At 30.3% G+C, this 22,762-nt stretch overlaps 1 protein-coding gene across 4 annotated transcripts in view; it reads left to right on the plus strand.

Moving 5' to 3' along the window:
* The first annotated feature begins 959 nt into the window (after window positions 1–959).
* Window positions 960–22,762, plus strand: part of LOC139501804 (E3 ubiquitin-protein ligase Midline-1-like) — a 34,603-nt gene continuing 12,800 nt past the window's right edge. Inside the window, exons 1-3 of one of the 4 annotated variants that reach the window (XM_071291020.1) lie at window positions 960–1,060; window positions 19,736–20,503; window positions 21,679–21,774. In XM_071291020.1, the coding sequence (XP_071147121.1) occupies window positions 989–1,060; window positions 19,736–20,503; window positions 21,679–21,774 (936 nt within the window). In that variant the 5' untranslated portion in view covers window positions 960–988. Of the gene's footprint in view, window positions 1,061–3,294; window positions 3,356–4,982; window positions 5,126–16,741; window positions 16,981–19,735; window positions 20,504–21,678; window positions 21,775–22,762 lie in introns of those variants that run through there. The other 3 variants (XM_071291023.1, XM_071291021.1, XM_071291022.1) reach the window with 3 other exon arrangements.

Genomic DNA, 22,762 nt, shown 5'->3' on the forward strand with positions numbered 1-22,762 from the left:
TTATTGCATATATATTTAATTTGGTTCTTTGCTTTAGCATTAGGGGCTGTTAACTTGCGAAAAGTAAATCCTATTCAGTTGATACAAATTAAATACTTGGTCTTATATTTGTATATCAAACATGTCAAAGATAGGAACAAGCCTTATTTTGGAATCATATTATGGGTGCATTACAGGTGGGGTACTTTTCTATAGATTTTCAAGTGTTTACACAGATTCATGTGTAAAACAAAATACATAATTTATATTAAGTTTCTGTATGTAGAATTTTAAAAACTCCTGGATCCGCCAGTGGTTGCTATCATGGTTGCTGTATATATCTTCTTAAAATTTGTGTGATGTTTACAACATTGTTGAATTTTGTGTCAAGGAAAATTATATTTTTTAAATTTGATGCAGTCTGTTGGAATCAGACACAACGGGTGCATCATGTGGAGCAAAATCTGCTTATACCCTTTTGGAGCACCTGAAGTCACCCCAAGTTTTTGGTGGATTTAGTGTTGCTAAATTAGTCTTTAGTTTTCTATAATGTGTCTAAGTGCGTACTATTGATTGTCTGTTACTCTTTAAAAAGTTTTTCTGTTTTAGCCACAGCGTTGACAATAAAAAAAAAGAAGATGTCGTATGATTGCCAATGAGACAACTATCCACAAAAGACCAAAATGACACAGACATTAACAACTATAGGTCACCGTACGGCCTTCAACAATGAGCAAAGCCCATATGGCATAGTCAGCTATAAAAGGCCCTGATAAGACAATGTAAAACAATTCAAACGAGAAAACTAACGGCCTTATTTATGTAAAAAAATGAACGAAAAACAAATATGTAAGTTTGTTTTTCAATCTATGAGTTTGAATGACCCTCTGATATTTTTGCCCCTCTTTTATATTTATGGAGTTCGTTTGTTGTTCCAGAGTTGTAAGACTTTACAAAGTTTGTTTCTTTTTAATTGTAGCGGTGGTGCTGCTAGAGACAAGAAACGGTAATGGCCCAGTGTAGTTTTTGGAGTACAGAAAGGCACAAAGACAAGTCTAACCTAAGATCAAGAAAGAACAAGGTACTCTATTTTAAGTTTTTGATGTAAGCATGAATAGGCTTGTATATTGCATGAGATTATAATACAGGCTTCACAATAGGACCCTCAAGCCCTTGAATCTTGAGACTAGACCTTAGTACTAGACCTCATAGCAGAATCATTGAGCCCTGGAGCTCTGTGCCTAACAGAGTCTCAAACTTCAGACTATGGATAAGAGGAGCCTGGAACCCAACATTAAAATAAAGATGGAGCTGGGAGACTGGATCTTGTGTTGTGCCCCAAATTCCATTTTTGTACATTTTCAATTCTTTATAACAAAATAAGCATATCTTCTGACTTTAGCAAAGTTCTCAATGTGTTTGTCTCAAATTAGGAGCCTGCATTTCAATGGATCTGCATAAAGATAAATGTATCAAATTTCAGATTTGCCAAAACTAGGACAGTGGCGGATCCAGGGGGGGGGGGGGTTCCGGGGGTGCGCACCCCCCCTTTATTTTTGCCAATCAATGCATTTGTATCGGGACATATGTTTTGCACCCCCTCTTTGCCCTGGGTGCCCTGGGTTAGCACCCCCCCTTTCGAAAATTCCTGCATCCGCCCCTGTAGGAACATATATATTGACCATAGATATACTGCTCCCGTCCAAAACTCACTAAATTGCATTATATGCATAATTATAAACCTATATATGCATTTAAACAATATGAACCCCCTTGTTGATCGAATGATTTCCTGGTGCAATATAACAACTTTAAACTATTTTATACAAATTACTTAACAAATTCAGTTGTATGCTTCAATAACTTCTTATTGATGTTTTAATTGATAGTTTAATTTTTGATGTGATAGGATTATTAAACTATGCCAAAACATTTAGATTACAACTAAGATTATATGATAAAATTGTCTTTGTGTCAACTGTAACAGGTAGGGGTCGTTTGTGTATTGGCCTTATATATAATACTCATGTTTAAATAGCTGGGTAGCTTTTGGATTAGAATTTTAGTATATATACAGTATATGGATTATTATAAGAAATTGAGAAAAAATGTATTTATTGGATAATCTAGGATTAACTTGAGATTGTTACTTACTTTGAGGTAATAGTATGTGTTACTATAATAGTAAAAAGATAAATTTCTAAGGTAAGGGATACCTTTTATTTGTTATATTTTTTTTACTTTTGATTTAAAAATATGATGCTTCTGAATAATATAGTTAGAGCTAATTTGTTTTAAAATTCTCATCAGTTTTGACTCTAGGAATTATGATATACAAATGTAGTTGTGGATATGTCCCATCTGAAGTGAAGTGAGGTCAGATGCTCTTATAAGGTCAGTTTTATTTGAAACCTATATAATGTATATAGAGATTTCTCAGTGGTGCATCCAGGGGGGTCGGAACCCCCCTTTTTTGACGATCAATGAATGGGGACATATAGTTGGAACCCCACTATATCCTAGATTTGGAACCCCCCCCCCCCCCCTTTTTTTTGTAAATGGCTGGATCTGACCCTGCTCCTTACAGTTTTAAGGAAATGCAATAAAAAAAGCGTAAGCAGTTTCAGTCTGATTTAAAACTGTAAGTTAATCATTTTTACAAATTAACTGCTAATCAGATGCCACTTGAGTTACTGAACTTCAAGAATTTCGAAATTAGTAGACATTGTTATACATACAAATTCAACCTTATTTTAAAAATATTTTTTTTAATTTTTTGAACCAATCTTATCATCATCATGTCAAGAGTTTCCACCAAAAAAAGAAATAGGCATACAGATTAAAGATTGTTATTTGCTGCTGTTAAAAATAAGAAACATGCATTTATTGTGAAAAGTTTTGCTAGAGAAAAAGTGGGTCATTTTGTGATTTTTTTCTGTGGGCAGGGTGTCCAGAGGTTTTGTTATTGATTTTTTTTTTTTGGGGGGGGAGGGGTGAAATTCTAACCAATTGAGATCTATAGTAAAATTTTGGGAAAATTGTTTTTCACTCTAAACATTCATATATTTAAAACATTGATGTTTTTTACCTTAAGAAATAAGACTTCATGTTTTCTTATAAAAATTACAGTTTTTAATGCCTTAATTCCCTATTTAAAAAAATAAAAAGATCTTTAATTTACAACCTTTGATTAGAAGACCATAACTACCAGAAAAAAATATGTTTAAATTAAACCAAGCATATTAAACAAATCATATCATAACATTGCATATAATAAGACATTATATTATTGCCAAGTTTTTAAGTTGTCAACTTGACACGATCTGTACATATTGTTTTACAATATCGAGTGGTTTAATTACACAATTCTAGCTCTGTAAGTGTATTTTATAATATTTTAGGATTTGATTGATAAAAGCAAATATTTAAATAGAACTTGAATATTTGTTTAAAATCAAAAGATTGTAATATTGTTTTAAAGAAATTCAAACCGTTTTAGAGAAAGTTTTGAGTATATATATTTGTTTAAAATCGAAAGATTTTAATATTGTTTTAAAGAAATTCAAACTGTTTTAGAGAATGTTTTGAGTTATATATTTGTTTATTATACATATAAATAAAGGTTGCATTGTATTGGGTTCGTAGTAACCTAAGAAAACCCAGATCTATAGCAGTTTGATTAATATCAAACTATATTTAAAAAGAAGACTTCGTATATTTTTAATAATGTATAGATTGTGCGAAAGATGTTAAAAGGGAACACTGTTAAAATAGCTGAATTTATTTGATGTGTATTGGATTTTGTTAAAGAGAATTTAATATTTCGATATGCATTGTTAACAGGATGAAATGAAAACTTGAATGGAATTCAAATTTTAAACTTATTGATAAAAAAAGAACCGTTAACTCCAAGTAACAAAAGAACCTGGTAGTTTAATTGTTCAAGATTACAATAGCTCACAAGAAAAGCTTTGCTTACATTTAAAATGTCTTTGTTTTCATTTTGAATGACAAGGGGGTATTTAAAGGGTGCATATATCACTAAATATTTTGTGGTTGAAGAAATGATAAAACTAAGCTGAGCTAGCACAGCCTTGTTTTTAATAAATGATATGATTTATAAAATATTTGTTAGAAGTTTCTAATTGAAATTCAAATGGTCTGTAACACTACCAACATGTCTAAATCAACATTTTATAGCTTATTTGATGGTTTAATGGTTAGGGTTTTGCTTATTGTTGAAGACAGTATTATGACCTATAGGTGAGTACATACACCTTATGAGGTCTCTAAGTCATAGATTTGTGGGAACTTAAAACCAACTCTTTAAGCACTATTGAATAATATTGTGGAGTCAATTTTTTTTTATTGGAAACATTGTGGAACCTTACGTGCAGGGTTCAAATTTACAACCTTGAATGAGCAGCTTTAAGTGATACAATAGATAAAATTCTCAGATCTCACAGGCCCCTCAAGAGATATCTATTTATTTCATATTTTCTTTACTAATACATGTTTATTACAACATTTTGTTCACACTAGTTTCATCATTGATAAACATGATAAAGTATTCAATTTCGAATTTAACGGAAACGGAATATCATCTAGAGCAACCTATTGGTCGATCCAGAGGAGGGGGTTCTCAGGTTTGAAACTCACCTTTTTTTTTTTACGATCAATTCATTTGAATGGGGATTATATGGTTGGAATACCCCCCCCCCTCTTTTTTTTTTAAGTGGCTGGATCCACCCCTGCACCTTCTAAATATCATTGAAAATCAAGATTTGTTATCTTAAAAAAATTGAGCATTTAATATACTGTACTACATGTTGTTTTTGTGAACTTCATGAATACAAATTTTTCACCTAGATGGAGCCCCGTATTGTATGAACAAGAGATATGTATTGATTGACGTTCTGCACATTAAACACTTATTGAATATATTTAAACTCATTAAATATACAAATTACTTTTAATACAATTCTATAATAGAAAGTGAAGTTAAAACATTTTCTGTGAATAAGACCTGGCTTCTATAAGTCATGTGAATTTCTAAATTTATTCACATGGGAGTCTTTATGGGACCTAAGTTAAATGGTTCCTAGAGTGAAAGTTTTAACACATTAGGATGCTGTTTGAATACCAGGTAATTATTTGTTTCGCTTCTGTCTATTTTGAGTTTAAAAATTGGGGTGCATGCACGATGTATTGTTGTGAAAAAAATTGTGATTTGAAATGAGTTTGACTTGATAAAATGGATAATAATAGTAAATAGATTTTTAAATTCTATAATTTTAAACTACTTTTTGTGAGCTTTTTATTTTAAAGTTGAAAAAATGTGAATATAAATCGTTGCAAATATGTAAAATTTTAAATCTAATATCTTGCATATTTTGAATATAACAACAACCTTAAAAAATTAAAAACCAATTGTTCAGAGAACAATTGAAGGTCTTTCCACTGAAAACAATGTATTTTAATATGAAAGTTGTAAAATTAAGTTTAAAATGTCATTTCAATCGTCAATTGATAGGTTATTGTACGCTGATTCCAGAAATATATGGTTTCTATACAATATTTTTTAAATAAGGGAGATAATTTGTTACTTTCGGTTTGAAAAATGTTACTTCCGATAATATTTGAATATTTAATTGACACTGATTCCAAAAAGATCTGGTTCTATATACTTTTTTATTAATAAAGTACAAAAATAGCTACTTCCGGTTTACACAAGGTCACTTCCGGTTGTTTTTTTCAAGGTTAAATCCCCTGTGAGATGATAATGAATAATTCATGAATATGCATGAACATTTCATGAACTGTTCATGAACAGATTTCATGAACAGTTCATCATATCTTCATGAACATTTGATGAGCAATTCATGAACTGAAAATCGACAGTAATGTTCATGAACTTTAATGTTCATGAACAATTCATGAACAAGAAAGGTTCATGAGCATTTAAATGTTCATGAACAACAATGATCATGAACCCTTTCTTGTTCATGAATTGTTCATGAACTTTGTTCATAAATTGTTCATGAACATTGAAGTTCATGAACACTTAAATGTTCATGAACCTTTCTTGTTCATGAATTGTTCCAGTAGATTCCACTGGAATTATCACTGGTAAATCCACAAACTGATTAACTAATATAAAAATTATGTGTGATATATAAACTTCTCTTCCTTTCTGTAATTCAAAACTTGCTGTCTCTGTATTTCCAACAATAATTGCTGAATAAAGGTATTAAAATGGAGTCTGCATAAAATCTGTTTCATATCATTGCTGGCAGCTCATATTTAATCCCCTAAAAGTACAAAAATATCCACAAAGAATCAATTGTTCAAGAGGTAATGATTGTATGAAGCAATACATTCAATAGAAACAGCATTATGCATCTTAAATTGCATTGGAAGTTTAAGTTAAACTCAAATTTAGTACCCCCCCTCTTTAACCCTTGAAGATGAAACTGGCGACTTATAAATTATTATTGACGTTTCACCAAGTTAATTTACGATGAATATTATTCACACAATTTAATTTCTACATATCAGATTATCATATATACCCATGTACCATTTACATGTCAGATTACGATATGTCTGTTATGAATGTGACAACAATATATCAATTTATCATTCTTCATTAATTTATTGTCTGCCTAAACTTTCTGATGTTTTGCTCAGATTAAAATCCTAAATGTTTTATATTGCCTCAACAAATTGTATTTCATAATCATTATATGTTAAATCAAATACTTATCTGAAAACATCTGCGTTTGGATTCTCCATTTTTGTTATCCAGCGTAATCATATGACGTCATATTTGCAAGTGCGTTTAAGTCAAGGTGTCAATCTCGTCCCATATAATATCGGCCCGAAGTTGATTCGTCCCTGTTATGGTATTTCAGTGAACTTCTCAAAATCGGTCGACCGTTGGACTACGGAAACAGCCGATTTGCGGGGTTTGCCGGTTTGTAGAAATTTAAAATCACAAGAGTTACTTCCCCTTAATATGGGTGTTTGAGAATGTTTTGAAAATGTATTTCACTTTCATTAAAATATACGTTTTCCTTTTAAAATTTTAGTTTTGTATATAATATCTATCTTAAAATACAGCTACAACTTCTATTTCATCTTATTTTATTTTTTTATTTTGCAGGAATAAAAAAATAAAAACACCATACATTTATGATATTTCACGAATAATTAGGTAAAATGTTCTACTCTAAATGGTCGAAACGGTACCTATGATACTTATTTATACGTGTGATGTAAGTTATAAATGTTACACCTAGTGATTCATCAAAACTTCATGAACATTCATAAATACTTTTAAAGAACATTTCATGAATTTTTATGAGCAGCTAGTGATTCATCAAAACTTCATGAACATTCATAAAATACTTTTAATGAACAGTTCATGAATTAAATTCATGAACCTTCATTTATGAATTATTTATGAATTTTCATGTACCATTCATGAACATTCACGAACCATTCATGATAGTTCATGAAGTCATGAATTTCTTCTCGCCGGGGATGGTTTGATACCTTTCGCCAAAAGTCTCATGGATATATCATGTATAAATATGAGCTGAAAGCAAAGGTCAAAAACTGGAACGTCAAATTAATCTATGACCTTGAGATCAATTTCAAGGTCATAAACCAAGGACCTCAAATCAAAAGACCATAGGACTTAATTATATTTGGTTAATCAGTTATATCACCATACACGTATTTTTAAATACAAGAGGGGAGAAAACTCACTTTTACATTCAACGTACCCTTGCAATCAAAATTTACGTGTTACAACATGTCGCAACTAACAATTTAGAAAAAATAATTTGTCGATATCTTATACAGTTTCTTGAAATTAGTGGAAATAAGCCAAATTCAAAAATTGGAATATGACCATGACCTTTGACCTTGACCTAATTTTTATTTTTTTGGACCAAGGACCTCAAATCAAAAGATCCTTGGTCTTTAGCACTTATGGTTTACAAGATAGAAATGCATATCACTTATATCAAATGCATAAGGGGAAATAACTCTCATATGGAGCGTTCATATCACTTCGGTCAAAATAGGACAAATCATGCGAAGGATATAACGAGCAATTTTGTAAAATAAATTTGTCATAATATTTTACGGTTGCGAAGGAGATGCGCTAACAAGGAAAACAGTGTTTGGGGAGATAACTCCTACAAAGAAAAGTATTCGTTTACGCAGGGTAAATTTCAAAAGCGCATAAACTGTTCGATATCATATACCAAATATCTAAGTGACATATTGCGAAACAAATGTTTATCGCAAGAACAAAATAAGGCGGAAGAAAAAAAAAAAAAAAAAAATAATCAGAAGAAAAACAATAGGTCTTTCCACAGAAAAGTGGAAAGACCTAATTACAACACTATTTCAGAGTGATTTTGGATAGAAAAGTCTTAAAACACCAAATTAAGTTACATTTTGTAGTTTACAGCTACATTATGCAACAAAATGCACAAATAAGTTTGCCTAAAACCATATACAATGTAGCATTTCCTGCTTCTGAACTAAAATCAGGGGAGATAAGCGTTGCATGTACAAAAATTAAAATACTAATAAAATTAAGGAGAATTTTATTTTTGCATTTCATAGAGAACGGTTTGGAATCAACTTTACTTTCGCTATAATAAGAATGTTCTCATAGGCGGATCCACCTTTCGTTATGGCAGTAGGTGCCCCTCCCCCTGTTACAAAGTTCTGGATCCGCCACTGGCACTTTTAAATTAATGTTGGCTCAAACAGATCTACTATTTTCAATGTTCAATAATATTAAAATGAAAAAAATGTTTTTAAACGTAACATATAAAAAAAATCATGTAAATTGTTATATGTTGTTTCTTTAAGTATTATGTAGTTAAAAATTTCAGTTCATTATATAAGACACTAAGCTTTCAGGCAAATTAGGTGTTTATTCAACTATTACTATTATAAATCGTTTGATTTTGATTTTTCTTAAATATTCAGACACCCCCCCCCCCCCTCCCCACCCACATCAAATACCTTTAATTTTATATTTATTTTATTCAAAGGAGAAAACTTGACATGCCCTCCTTGTGTGTTATATCTTGAAAATCATCAGTTAGAATAATTTCCCAGTTATAACAAATTCATAAAACTTTTATCACAGGTTGAATCATGCACCAATTGTAATTTATCAAAAGATCAGTTAAATGCAGTCACATTTCCATTTTATTTTATTTTTACCAAGTCAAACAATTTACTTTTTCACTTTTTATTGAACAAACATTGTGACTAATAATCGTAAGATAAACCGTTATTATTCCGCCAATTGAACTTCACCTAGCTAGCTCTGTTTGAGAAAGTAATTTGTTCGATATATTGGGTTATCAGGCTACATCTTATGTCGAGAGATTAAAGCACCTGTAATATTACCCACATCTGATTCGAGAAAGTATTGTTCAACTTATTGCCTTATCAAGGTACATCATACCGAGAAAGATTAAGGCACCCGTAATATTACCCACATCAGATTCGTAAAAGTATTGTTCAACATACTGCCTTATCAAACTATAACATCATACCGAGAGAGATTTCGACCCCCGTAATAAACCACTTCAGATCTATTATAATACATACAGATTTGAAAAGTTTAATTTAAAATTTACAGTATAAGATATGGCATTTCTCATTGAATGGAGAAACAAACAAAACTGATATGTGAACAATCTTAAGTTTTACAGTTTTACTATAGATACAGATTAGGACTATGACTCTTTAGTATACATTCATGACATTTGACTGAAAGGTAAGGTAGGTTAAAATTTACTTACATTTTATCTACTGTTAGAAAAAATATTTGAAATTCAAAAGCTATAATCTTACAGATGTAATTCATTCTATAAAATGAAATTTTGAAAATTTATAAAAATGAAAATTTATGATATATATATATATATACTTTACAGTTTTTTATATTGATGTAAAACAAAATGAAATTTATGATATATATATATATACTTTAAAGTTTTTTATATTGATGTAAAACAAGATCTGACAATGCTGAGCAATTATATAAGGTTATGATCTTTTTGATTTGTCAAATTGTCTCTTTAGAAAATGTACCTTAAAAGTGTAAATCATATCAATTGTACTTTGTTTTCTATGAAATTACTTTTATTCCAATTTATGAAAATGATAATTTATAAAATACATTGGAGTTTTTTTATTGATCAAAAGCGGCTTAAGATCTGACAACTCTTGGCAATTATAAAGGTCATGCTGACCCTATTAAATTTCTAATGGACACTTTGTGAAAAAGTCTAACTATGTCTTTTTCCCTGAAATTTGTTAAAGATCAGAAACTTTTCATATAATATACATATAACGTAACGGTACCCAAATTGCAACGAGTACCAAAATTGCACCTTTTTAGCGAAAATAGCAGTTTTATAGTTTGATACTATGCACGTCTTTCAACATAGGTAAAAATATTTAGATAAGCACAAATTGTTCATAGTATTTATCAACAGATGAAGTGTTTACTGAAAAAGCAAAATCTACTGAAACGTCACCATGCGACGTCATCAAAATGTCATCTTTTCAAAATGAGCAAACTCAATATGTTACAAGTATCCTTTCCTTAAAAAACGAAGAGTAAGCATGGACTTATATCCAATTGTTTAAAATATTTGAAAAAATTAAACAAAAGCTCTGTTATTATACTTTTGACGATGCAAATTTAAGCATGGATGCAATTTGGGTACTCCTCATTTCAGAATCATTGATGGTTTGGAGGTCTGTTTAGACCAATTTTTATACGCCCGTCAAAATTTTGACGGGACGTATTATGGTATACAAATGTCCGGTGTCTGTCCGTCCCTCCGTCTGTCTGTCCGGCGTAAACATGTTGCACCGTAACTTGACAACGACTTATCCAAATTTCATGAAACTTAATATAGTTGTTTCTTATGATGGTCAAACAATCTGTATACTTTTTGGTGAAAATAAGATTAAAACTTTTTGAGTTACGGCACTTTGTAACTAAAACAGGGGTGTGTTTTTTTCACATGTCGCACTGTATCTCAAAAACAATTCTTGATTATGGCTTAAAACTTTAAACACTTCTTAGTTATATTAATCTTAATATCTGTATACTTTTTGGTGATGATTGAAAATTTTATTTTTGAGTTATTGAGTATTTTGTAAAAAAGGGGGAGGGTTTTTTTACATGTCGCACCATATCTCAAAAATGATTTATGATTATTGCTTAAAACTTTACACATGTCTTTGTTATAATAATCTGAAGATCTGTATACTTTTTGGTGATGATTCAAAATTTCATTTTTGAGTTGTTGAGTATTTTGTAAAAAAGGGGGAGGTTTTTTTTACACGTTGTGCCGTATCTCAAAAACAATTTATGATTATTGCTTAAAACTCTACACACTTTTTTGTTATATTAATCTAAAGATCTGTATACTTTTGGGTGATGATTCAAAACTTTATTTTGGAGTTATTGAGTATTTTGTTAAACAGGGGAGGTTTTTTTTACATGTCGTGCCGTATCTCAAAATTAATTTATGAATATTGCTTAAAACTTTACACACTTCTTTGTTATATTAATCTAAAGATCTGTATACATTTTGGTTTTGATTCAAAATTTTATTTTAGTGATATTTAGTTTTTTTGTAAAAAAAAACAGGGTTGGGGGTTTCACATGTCCCGCCGTGTCTCAAAAACAATATATGGTTATTGCTTAAAACTTTCTCAGAAACTATTTATGATTATTGCATAAAACTTCCACACAAGACGTCGGGCGTATCATGTGCTCATGGCGCAGCCGTTTATTCTATGATTCCATATGGATTCAAAATTAAATTGGTGAAACCATATACAATGAATAATGATATATCTACAAAATAAACATATGATGAAAACGTGTGTCTGAAGTATAAATAAACGTAGGTTAAAAAACTGTCCAAATGGGTGCAATTCGGGTACCCTGACATTACCTTAATTAAAAGATTCATAGGCTTAAATATTATTCTAATTTACATATTGCAGAACACGAGTCTGATTTATCTTAAATCAATAAAAACCAAACTTCAAGTTTAGAAAAAAAAAGAAATATAGACGTTTACAATTGTATATTTAAGGTTCATGCAAAATTTCTGTGCTATGAAAAGTTAACAAATTTTCTTTATAGTATACGTTTGGTAAATATAATATTGGTACCGAATATTTGTATGCATACACTTTTTATTCTTTCAAAAATGTTAAGTCCTTATGTCAACCCATTATAGGCTTAAGGACATAGACATTGTATGTTTTGAAGAATCTATGTAATATCTTTTGTAAATATTGAAACATCATAAGACGTTTAAACACTTAGTATGTCCCGAATGGTGCTTAAGAAGGGATTATTGTTAGACTCATTGTTCATGCTCAGTTTTATGCATACCAGTGGCGTATGGCATCTTTTATGCTTAAACTGATGAATTATTCATGTTGCCTTTACCAAATTTATCATCATTTAGTGTTTTGTATTAAAACACTAAGCATGGTTAAAGTGATGCTTCAGTACACTTAAGGACACATCGTGTTATTAATAGGTCTGTGTTCACCAAACAGTCTTTTAGTGTTGTGTTTCAGTTTATTCCTAAAAGTCCCAGAACAGGAGCCTCTGGAGCCCATGAGGTTCTATGTTTTGTATTATTTTAATGATTTTCAATTCCTAGAGAATTTGGTCTTGATAACAAAGCTTTGAAATTGTTAATTCAGACACATGTCTTTTGTTAAAGACTGACAGTATGTTGACATAGGCCTCCAGATATCTTTGGTTATATGTGTTGGTGGGTTGCTGTCTCTGTAAAAATACACCTGAAATCTTTATTATGCTCCCAGTAACTGAATCACCTCTTGATTTATCTGTAGTTTTAAGGTGGTACCCAACACTTTCACTAAAATTAATTTGGCTCGTTTAATTTTCATAAAATGTTGTCAAACTATTTACTTTGACCCTTTTACAAAAATATAGAAATTAAATATTTTTTGAACCAACCGTTTTGTCAGAAAAATTACACTGGTTATATAGCAGTTTGACAAACATCAATTTTGATCATTGAGAAGCTTAATATTCCTTTTACAACACAACGTCATTAAAACGTTCTGCTGATTTTACAGAGTTGTCTCCCTGTAGTGTTGGGTACCACCTTAACATTCTGGATGCAAACTGAAAACAGCACTATAACACATTGTATGGTCAATGGCTAAATTAGTTCTTGTCCCAAAGACATTGACCGACTTTATTTTCTCAAGACATTGAATTATCGATTCAATCTTCAAGAAAAAATGTAACTTAAAACATGGAAACAATGTAACTTAAAACATGGGGAAAATGTAACTTAAAACATGAAAAAAATGTAACTTAAAACATGGAAACAATGTAACTTAAAACATGGAAAAAATGTAACTTAAAACATGGAAAAATGTAACTTAAAACATGGAAAAATGTAACTTAAAACATGGATGGTACAGTAAATTCAAACAAACATAATTTTTTTTATGATAAATGGAAGCATAAGTGTCATTCATTTTATCCTTTGACCTTGAAGTTCACACAAAACTTAAAATAGTCCTGAGGCAAGCCCAAACCAGATTTAGATATAATGGCTCTTAATCTCCGTTAACATATTGTTAAAGCTTTAAAAGTCTGCCCTCTTCTCCTTTACATCATCTCAAATTGTTGACTTTAAATTTAGTGACTTGGTAACCATAATATTTTTATATCCTATCGAGTTTTCTTTTCATATAGACACAGAATGATCTTTATAGCTATAATAGCCGTAAAATGTTGACAAAACCTCTTACCGATAGAATACCTTTATTTGTATACAATATATCTAATCCTTTAAGTGTTTGTGATCATCTCTCGGAGCTTTTACTTGTTAAACTTTAAAAGAAACAATTATAATGGTACTTAGTTTTATGACAACAGTGAAATGAATTTTAAGTTTTGGATATATTTTACAATATGTGACTTAGGACGGGATGACTTTTCAAATTAAAATTTGATTTTGTGTGTGTAAATTCTTTGATGTACGTGTGTTATGGATGAGTATTGATAAAAGTCAAATGTGCATCTTCTTTTGGTTTTTAAATTTTTAGAAACGTACAAAATATGACTATGGACTTGAAGATGTTAAAATTTTAGTTTAAAAAAAATAGTCTCAGAATCAGTATTTTAACTTGTTTAGTACTGTGATTTTTTAGTAACATTTTATTCTGAAAAAAATCATCTCTTTCTCCAGTGGTAGTATTTATGTCTCACCCTCAATTTACAACAACCAAAATTTACAGCACCTATTTATTTGAAGGGTTGCTTAATTTGTTCTTGTCCTGAACAATGCATGAAATATTTGCCACTGCACTTAAAAAATCATTTTAGTTTTCCTTATTTTTTTCTGGTTGGTATTGACCTAGCTTTTATCTTTCACAGAATTTACAAGTTAAGTTAATTTTATAAGAACTAAGGTGAGGGAGCATAAGTTAATTTTATAAGAACTAAGGTGAGGGAGCATAAGTTAATTTTATTAGAACTAAGGTGAGGGAGTATAATTTAATTTTATAAGAACTAAGGTGAGGGAGTATAATTTAATTTTATAAGAACTAAGGTGAGGGAGCATAAGTTAATTTTATAAGAACTAAGGTGAGGGAGTATAATTTAATTTTATAAGAACTAAGGTGAGGGAGCATAAGTTAATTTTATAAGAACTAAGGTGAGGGAGCATAAGTTAATTTTAAAAGAACTAAGGTGAGGGAGCATAAGTTAATTTTATAAGAACTAAGGTGAGGGAGCATAAGTTAATTTTATAAGAACTAAGGTGAGGGAGCATAAGTTAATTTTATAAGAACTAAGGTGAGGGAGCATAAGTTATTTTTATAAGAACTAAGGTGAGGCCGAGCATCTTATTGAATATTCTATACTTTTTAATGTAATACATGCAGATTTTTGTATTGAACTACTAAGTTTGCACAATGTTATTGAAGTCAATTCATATTTATTGATTTGTGATGTTCAAACATAGAATAGGCTGGTAGCATCACTATTTAAATAATCAATATAAACATCATATTCTATGATTAAAGTCACTTGCATTGAAAATTAAAATATAGCCTGATCAGGTGAAATTGGTAGATACTGTATACTCTCTAATAAACAGAATAATGATAAGACTATTGTTGGAAATATGGGCTTTCAACATCCAGTGCTTTTGATTGTCACAAGGTACATCTTGGATATCAATTGATAGCTTTGTATTTTAAATACATCCAGTGCTTTTGATTGTCACAAGGTATATCTTGGATATCAATTGATAGCTTTGTATTTTAAATAGATATAGTAAGATGTGGTATGAGTGCCAATGAGACAACTCTCTATCCAAGTCACAATTTGTAAAAGTAATTTAACCATAATACGTCAAAGTACTGTAAGTCTTCAACATGGAGGTGCAGATTGAAAAAGCAAGCTATAAAGGGCCCAAAATATGACAAGTGTAAAATAATTTAAACAGAACAACCAAGTGGCTTCTCCATATAAAAAAATAAGAAACGAGAAACATCTATGAACCACATCAACAAACAACCTCTGAACATCATGTTTTTGACTTAGGACCTGTGCAAACAAATGCAGTGGATTTGAAAGGTACCATGCGCAAGAAATGAATACTAAAATGATTATTTTTTATTTTAAGTACAGTGACAGATAATTCATGCATTGTTCAGGACAAGAAAAATTAAGCATTTATAATAAGACTACTTGGAAATGTAATAATTTCTGATGTTATCTTTATTTTGGGATTTTGTTTTTCACAAAACTATTTCTGAATATTATGACTGCTTTGCAAATCAAAACACACATTGTAATTTACTAATATATGAATTAAGTGTTTTCTTTTTAAATTATGAATCTGACCTAGAATACTGTTAAGTTATTTCCCATAGACAAAAAAAAAAGAAGTTGTGTCCCCTGCCTCCCTCCCTTTTCTAATTTGTTACATCTGATGGACATTTTGGTTAAGCAGCATCAATGTCCTGAAATGTGTAGTAAGCATTATATGTAATGTCTTTGAAGTCCAGATTATTTCCTTTTATTAGTGAAAAGAATATGTAAAACGTAAAGAAAATAAACTAATTTTACCCAACTTTTCAGTCTGGAGGCTGGTAACAGGTATTATATATTTGACATTTAAAAAAAGTGCAAAAATGAAATGTTCAACTTTTAGATCACAAAATAAGATTTTAAATCATATTATTTAAAAGTTTTCCCTTACATCAGTTTCGAATCATTAAGAAAGTTTGTTTGAAAAGTTGGACTTTTTGATAACTGTTAAAACATGTTTATTAGATTAAATTTGGTATCAGTTCAAAAAAGATTTTTATTGCTTTTAAATTTCACTAAAGGTATAACTTTGATTTGAGGTTTTGTTATGAATTTCTATACAATTTTAAATGGTTTGTTTATTTCCTATAGGTGCAAAATGAATTGAATTTAATTTGAACGTATATTTATTTTATTTAAAATATGATATAAATTTTTTATCTTATGATTTCTTTTTACTTTCTGAATGGGTATTTTAATGAAATTTACCTCCATAGAATGAAATTGAATAATAAATTTCATGTATGATAATATTGCCTTTTAATTCTATTATAAATGCACCTCAATGTTAGCAGCATGCAAACTGGTGAGATTTTAACAGTTAAAAGTTGAATTAAGATTTGGTTGCAGTTTTCTTAAATGAAAAAGGGGCAACAAGGCTCTGTGTTCCTACTTTGACCTAGTATGGTTTACTTTTATAAATTGTGACTTGGATGGAGAGTCGTCTCATAATGTATTCATACCACATCTTCTTATATCTGTATAAAAAATTCGTCTGTTAGCTTAATTGGACTTATTTCAAGTAAAAAATAGGAAAATCTCAGAATTGTGAGGTATGTCGATATTTCTTTTTATACACTACCTTAACATGCTCTGAAATATATATACTGCAGATTTCTTTTGCATATTTGAAAGATTTCTGCAACAACTTCAAATAACAGATTTATTGATTTTTATCTAAATTTTTAAGTGCAGCTTTAATCTAAAATGTTAGATCTTAGAATCACAAAAAGACACCTATTTTACAATAAAATAAAATCTGATGTTGGATGGTTGTCGTTTGTAATCATGTGCTTTGTTTTAAGAGGTGCTCGTTTCTCGTTTTTTAGATTAGACTGTTGGTTTTTCCGTTTTAATGGTTTTACACTAGTAATTTTTTGGGGCCCTTTATAGCATGCATCATCGAGTGTCAGTCATTAGGCTCCATGTTGAAGACCTTAATTAATTTTGACCTATAATGGTTTATTTTTTTTTAAATTATGACTTGGATAGAGAGTTGTATCATTGGCACTTATACCACATCTTCTTATATCTCTATATTTGGATTTCACGTGTTACGTATATTTGGGTTACTGTCTCATTGACAAATAACCCACGACTCTATTAATTGATATTGAATTCTGCCAAGTCATCTAATTTTATAAAGTCTTAATTCTAGTTTTGTAAAGGAAATTGCTTAAACTATTGATTTTCATTAAACTCTGAAACATAAAAATTGATATTTCTCCATTCTTATATCAGATACTGTTTCTGTACATAAAGACTATTTGTGTATTTAATTTTTAGTTTCCTTTATGTATTGATTATAAGAAAAGTAAATTGATTATAATACATGCAAGCAGACATATGTCAAACTTAAAATCCACTGTGAAATAGTGTTAACTTTAATCTTAAGCTGATTAAACTGGATTACAGTTAAACTGTGTATTGCCAGAGTTTATCAATTGGAAGACTTTCAAAATGAATTTAGCTGTGCCATATGTTAATGGAAAGATTTGATAAGCAATTCTTACTTTGTGTGGTGTTTTTTAAGGAACATTTTCATTGATAATGGATGATTCTGTTGATTTAGCATTGTATATGGTAGGTGAATGTATACTTTACTTATTTTCTGCATGAACTTTAGTTTACCATGTAAAATGAAACTTTAAAGTCATAAAAAGCATAAGATATGTTATTTCAAGTTATTTAAGCAGTGGAGGAACATATATTTTATTTTGCACCCAGAGCTTGTATTACAGGACTGACCTAATGCATTTATAATAAAATTTGTTTTCTTCAAAGATGCATGAAATATTTGTCACTACATGGACATCCAGCAACCAACAAAAGAAATAAATATATGCATGCTTCTTGTAATTTGAATGATTTTATCTGCTGATCTAGATGGGCCTGGGAAGTCTCCCCAGGTCAAACTGTGCAGAAATGTATTTTCCATCTGGATTCAGGCTTATTTTAGAATACTTAGAAATCATAAATGTATCTTCTCCCTCATTTTATATTGCTCAAGACAGGTATAAGATACTAAATATATTACAGTATTGAATTACGTTTTATTAAAATAGCAGTAGCCTATCTTTATGGACAGTTTATATTAACTTTTAATGATAAAAATATCAGAGAATCGTAGGTACAAAGATATTTTGTCAATAATAAATCTTTAGGTAATCGTTATTAAATCCTCTTCACACCCTTGTTGTATGATATAACTAAAGTAACCTGTCAATTAAATGTAACGAATTCTCTCTTGTCACCTTCTAAACTTACTTCTTGTTTAAAGGGTGCATAATTGAAGATAGTGCTAGGTTTTTATGTAATGAATTCTCTCTTGTCACCTTCTAAACTTACTGTTTAACATATTTAAAGGGTGCATAATTGAAGATAGCGCTAGTTTTTATGTAATGAATTCCCTCTTGTCACACTCTAAACTTACTGTTTAACATGTTTAAAGGATTTGTAATAGGAGATAGTGAGAGTTTTTATGAAAGTTGTGCATGTAAAGTAATAGGTACAATTTTATGAATTTTAAACAAGCTTTTTAAGTGCACCTTGCCAAAAGATCAGTAAAAAACATGTAGAAGATACCTTGCTCATGTAATTCAGTATGCCATTCACATGTTTAGTCTAATGACTGTTCAGTGGGGCTTGGATTAAAACAGTTGAAGTTCAAGTCATATTATGAAGTTGAGTTAAAACCTAAAATTCTGAGAAGTTTTGCCAAATATAGCCAAACCAATCTTATATAATGTCTGGGGTAGAAAACATAAGCTGTGATTCAAATAAAGAAACATTTGTAAAATATCAGATTTTGGCCCGGCCAGAGTGGTATAACTTTCTCGAAAAGTCATACATATAAATTCTAATCGAACAATTTCAGCTGTGGCATAAAATTTATCTATAAAAACTTTAACAGTGTATTACAGCTAAATGGCAGAAGGGCTTGAAATCACATAATCCATGAAAATACAGTTTTTCACTATAGATACTTTATTTAGGGGTGTTTAACAAGTTTGACTTCAAAAGTTAAATTAAAAACATATCATTTCTTCCAATATTCATAGTAGTTTCACAATTTATATATAAAATCTAACTTAAAGGTAATTACAGATACATTTTTATTTAAAGATGATTGAATATATAGAGATTTTGAAATGGTAGAGTGACACTTGAATACATATGAACAAACTGTTAATGGGAGATAACTCTATTTTTCAAAATTATTTTTCAGGTTTCATCAAACAACAAATTAGCAGGAAACAAACAATCTGTCTTTATTACTGATGCTTTTTTATTTATTTATATTTTTAGAACAACAATGCTGCTTTGTGGTCGAGCATAGACTGGCCAACCAACCCTGCCACATCTGCACAACAGTCAAAATCCTGCAAGTCTAGCAATTCAACCCGAAACATAAAGATGGATGTCGATGATGATCTTCAATGTCCAGTCTGTTTAGAATTATATTCTTATCCAATCATACTTCCGTGTTCTCATGTTTTATGTCGAGAACCATGTGCCGAACACCTGTTTGATTTTAATTTCATTCGCTGTCCTGTGTGTCGTGATAACTGTTATGTTAGTGGAGGAATTAGTAGTCTACCAAGAGTTCTAGCCCTTGAAAATATAATATGTCGATACAAAGAAGACCAACGGAAAGGAGAGAAAGAAAAACAAAAATCTTCTTCACCTGTCGAGGAACATATAGTTCAAACAGTTATAGAAGAAATTGCTGAAAGTCCTATTTTATGCCAGCATTGTGATTCGTCACTGAAAAAACTTGCCAAAAAATCTTGCCTTGATTGCTGCTCTTCATATTGCAGCAGGTGCTTTAGACATTCTCATCCATCGAGAGAGCCGTATTCATGTCACGAAATTGTGGAACCAAGAACAGATCTCATTAAAAAGACTGAATCCATACAGACGTTTTCTCATTCAGGAAAGTGCTCATTACATAAAGAGAAATTAACTTTATATTGTTCGGAATGTTCACAATCATGTTGTACAAAATGTAAAAGTATGGAGTGCCATAGAGGACATAGCATAATCTTGATTGAAGATGCATATTCAGATTTAAAGGTAATTACAAAAATTAGATTTGCTATGATTTCATACTGCTAATGTCCTTTGTCATGACAATTAATAATCATAAAAAAAGAAACATCAAATAAAAAAAACAAACACTGAAGTCATACATATATATACTTTGGAAACATAATGGTAGTCCTTATCTGATATAATAATGTGTTTTGATGTTATTGTCTTGTTGAACGCAAACTAGCAATTGTTAAATGAATTTACACAAAAACCATTTTACAGATCTGATAAGAAATAAATACACATGTATTAAGTTAAATTCTAACCTTAAGTTTCAAGAAAGCTACAACTGTAAAAATCATATATAAAGATTAAAGGTTGAATATATATACAGTGATTTGGAATTGGTGGTGTGACACCTGAATAAAAATGAAAAATCTGTTAATGGGAGATAACTCTATTTATTTTCTAATAATTTTTCAGATTTCATTAAATAACCGTTCATCCTTACTGACACTGTCACCTTTTTCAAAATATTATTATGTTGTTCTTATTATTAAGGTTAGTTACAAATAAAATGATTCTATTAGATTGACTTTTTGAATGAGAATTTCATGTCATCCTCCCTTGTCTCAAAGTAGACCCACTTCTTCTCATATTTATAGTAGTTAATAACCAGGCGCAGATCCAGAGGGGGGGTTCCGGGGGTTGGAACCCCCCCTTTTTTTTGGACGATCGATGCATTTGAATGGGGACATGTAATTGGAACCCCCCCTTTTGTCCTGGGTTAGGAACCCCCCTTTTTAAAATGGCTGGATCCGCCCCTGATAACACTGGTTTTATGTACTAAGTTTAAACTCTTAAAGTAAGATATACTGTAAATTCAGAAATTATTGCGAGGTTTTTATTATTGCGAATAATGCGACTGAGTTGTAAACGCAATAATTAAAACTCGCATTTTGTAATATTTCAACAGAATTAAGCATGACTTTTCTCAAAATCGTAAAAATTAAAATCGCATTCAAGTGTAAAATGACAAAATCGCAATAATAAATGCACGCAATAATTTCTGAATTTACAGTATAGAGAGATGCAAAAATTGTGTTTAAAGATGGTTAAATATATACAGATTTTGAATTGGTGATGTGACATCTGAATAAATGAAACAATCTGTGAATGGGAGATAACTCAATTTATTTTCTACTTATTTTTTTCAGATTTCTTTAAACAACAGTTTATCCAAACTAGACAACACTCAAGCACATGTTACAACTTCATTAAAATGCCAAAGAGATAACCTAAAAGATATGCAGGTAGGTATTACTTTGACCTATAATGGTTTACTTTTACAAATTGTGACTTAGATGAAGAGGTATCTCATGGGCACTCATACCACATCTTATAACTATTAGTTCTTAATCAGGATGACTTCTATATTCATCAAAGTATAATTTGATAGAAAATAGATTGATTAATTGTTTGTTTTTAACACCAATTTCAGCATGCTCGACTATACTGCGTTGGCCAGTTATGAGTTTTTATTGATAAAGAAAATGTACCATTAAAAACCAGTAAATGTCAGCAGGGAAAGTTAGCATTCCCAGTCAAAAAAGTTAGTTACAGCAGATTCCATTGAGTGTGTAGCAAAAGGTAATATCTTTGGTTAGCTTGCTTGTTAGCTGAACCGTGAAGTCATTGTTAAGTTAGGTAAACTACCCTACTTTAAGAATAGCCTAGTCCGACAGAAAACCTATTAATCTGTATGTTGGACTATGCTACTTCGAAAGGCGGGTAGTATACCTGACCTAATAATGACTTCACGGTTCAGCTAACAAGCAAGCTAACCAAAGATATTACCTTTCACTACACACTCAATAGAATCCGCTGTAAATGCACCTACAATGTATGGTTTCAAACATACAACCTTAGTGTTGACAGGCAGGGTAGTGATTGCTGTATATGAAAACCAGGCCACTTAAGCCCATGACAAAAAAAAGAAACAGTTTCAAAAACACAATGATATATTGCTTAATTTCAAAGATTATTTTATATCATGATCATGATGCAATATGATTTTTGTAAATTTTCTCTCACAGATTTAAAAAATGACAATGCTTATTATCTGACTTACTAGATAGATTCAAATCTTGTTTTTTGAATTCCTCCTCTCATGCATGTGATCTTTTGAATCTCTTTTGACATGATAAATGATATGGGAAAGTGATAAAATGCATAATTCTAGTATTTATACATGAGCAGCTAGCACATGTATATAATGCAACATCTTATGAATATGGAAAT

The sequence above is a fragment of the Mytilus edulis genome, chromosome 13, assembly GCF_963676685.1.
Source record: "Mytilus edulis chromosome 13, xbMytEdul2.2, whole genome shotgun sequence".
Lineage (NCBI taxonomy): Eukaryota > Metazoa > Mollusca > Bivalvia > Mytilida > Mytilidae > Mytilus > Mytilus edulis.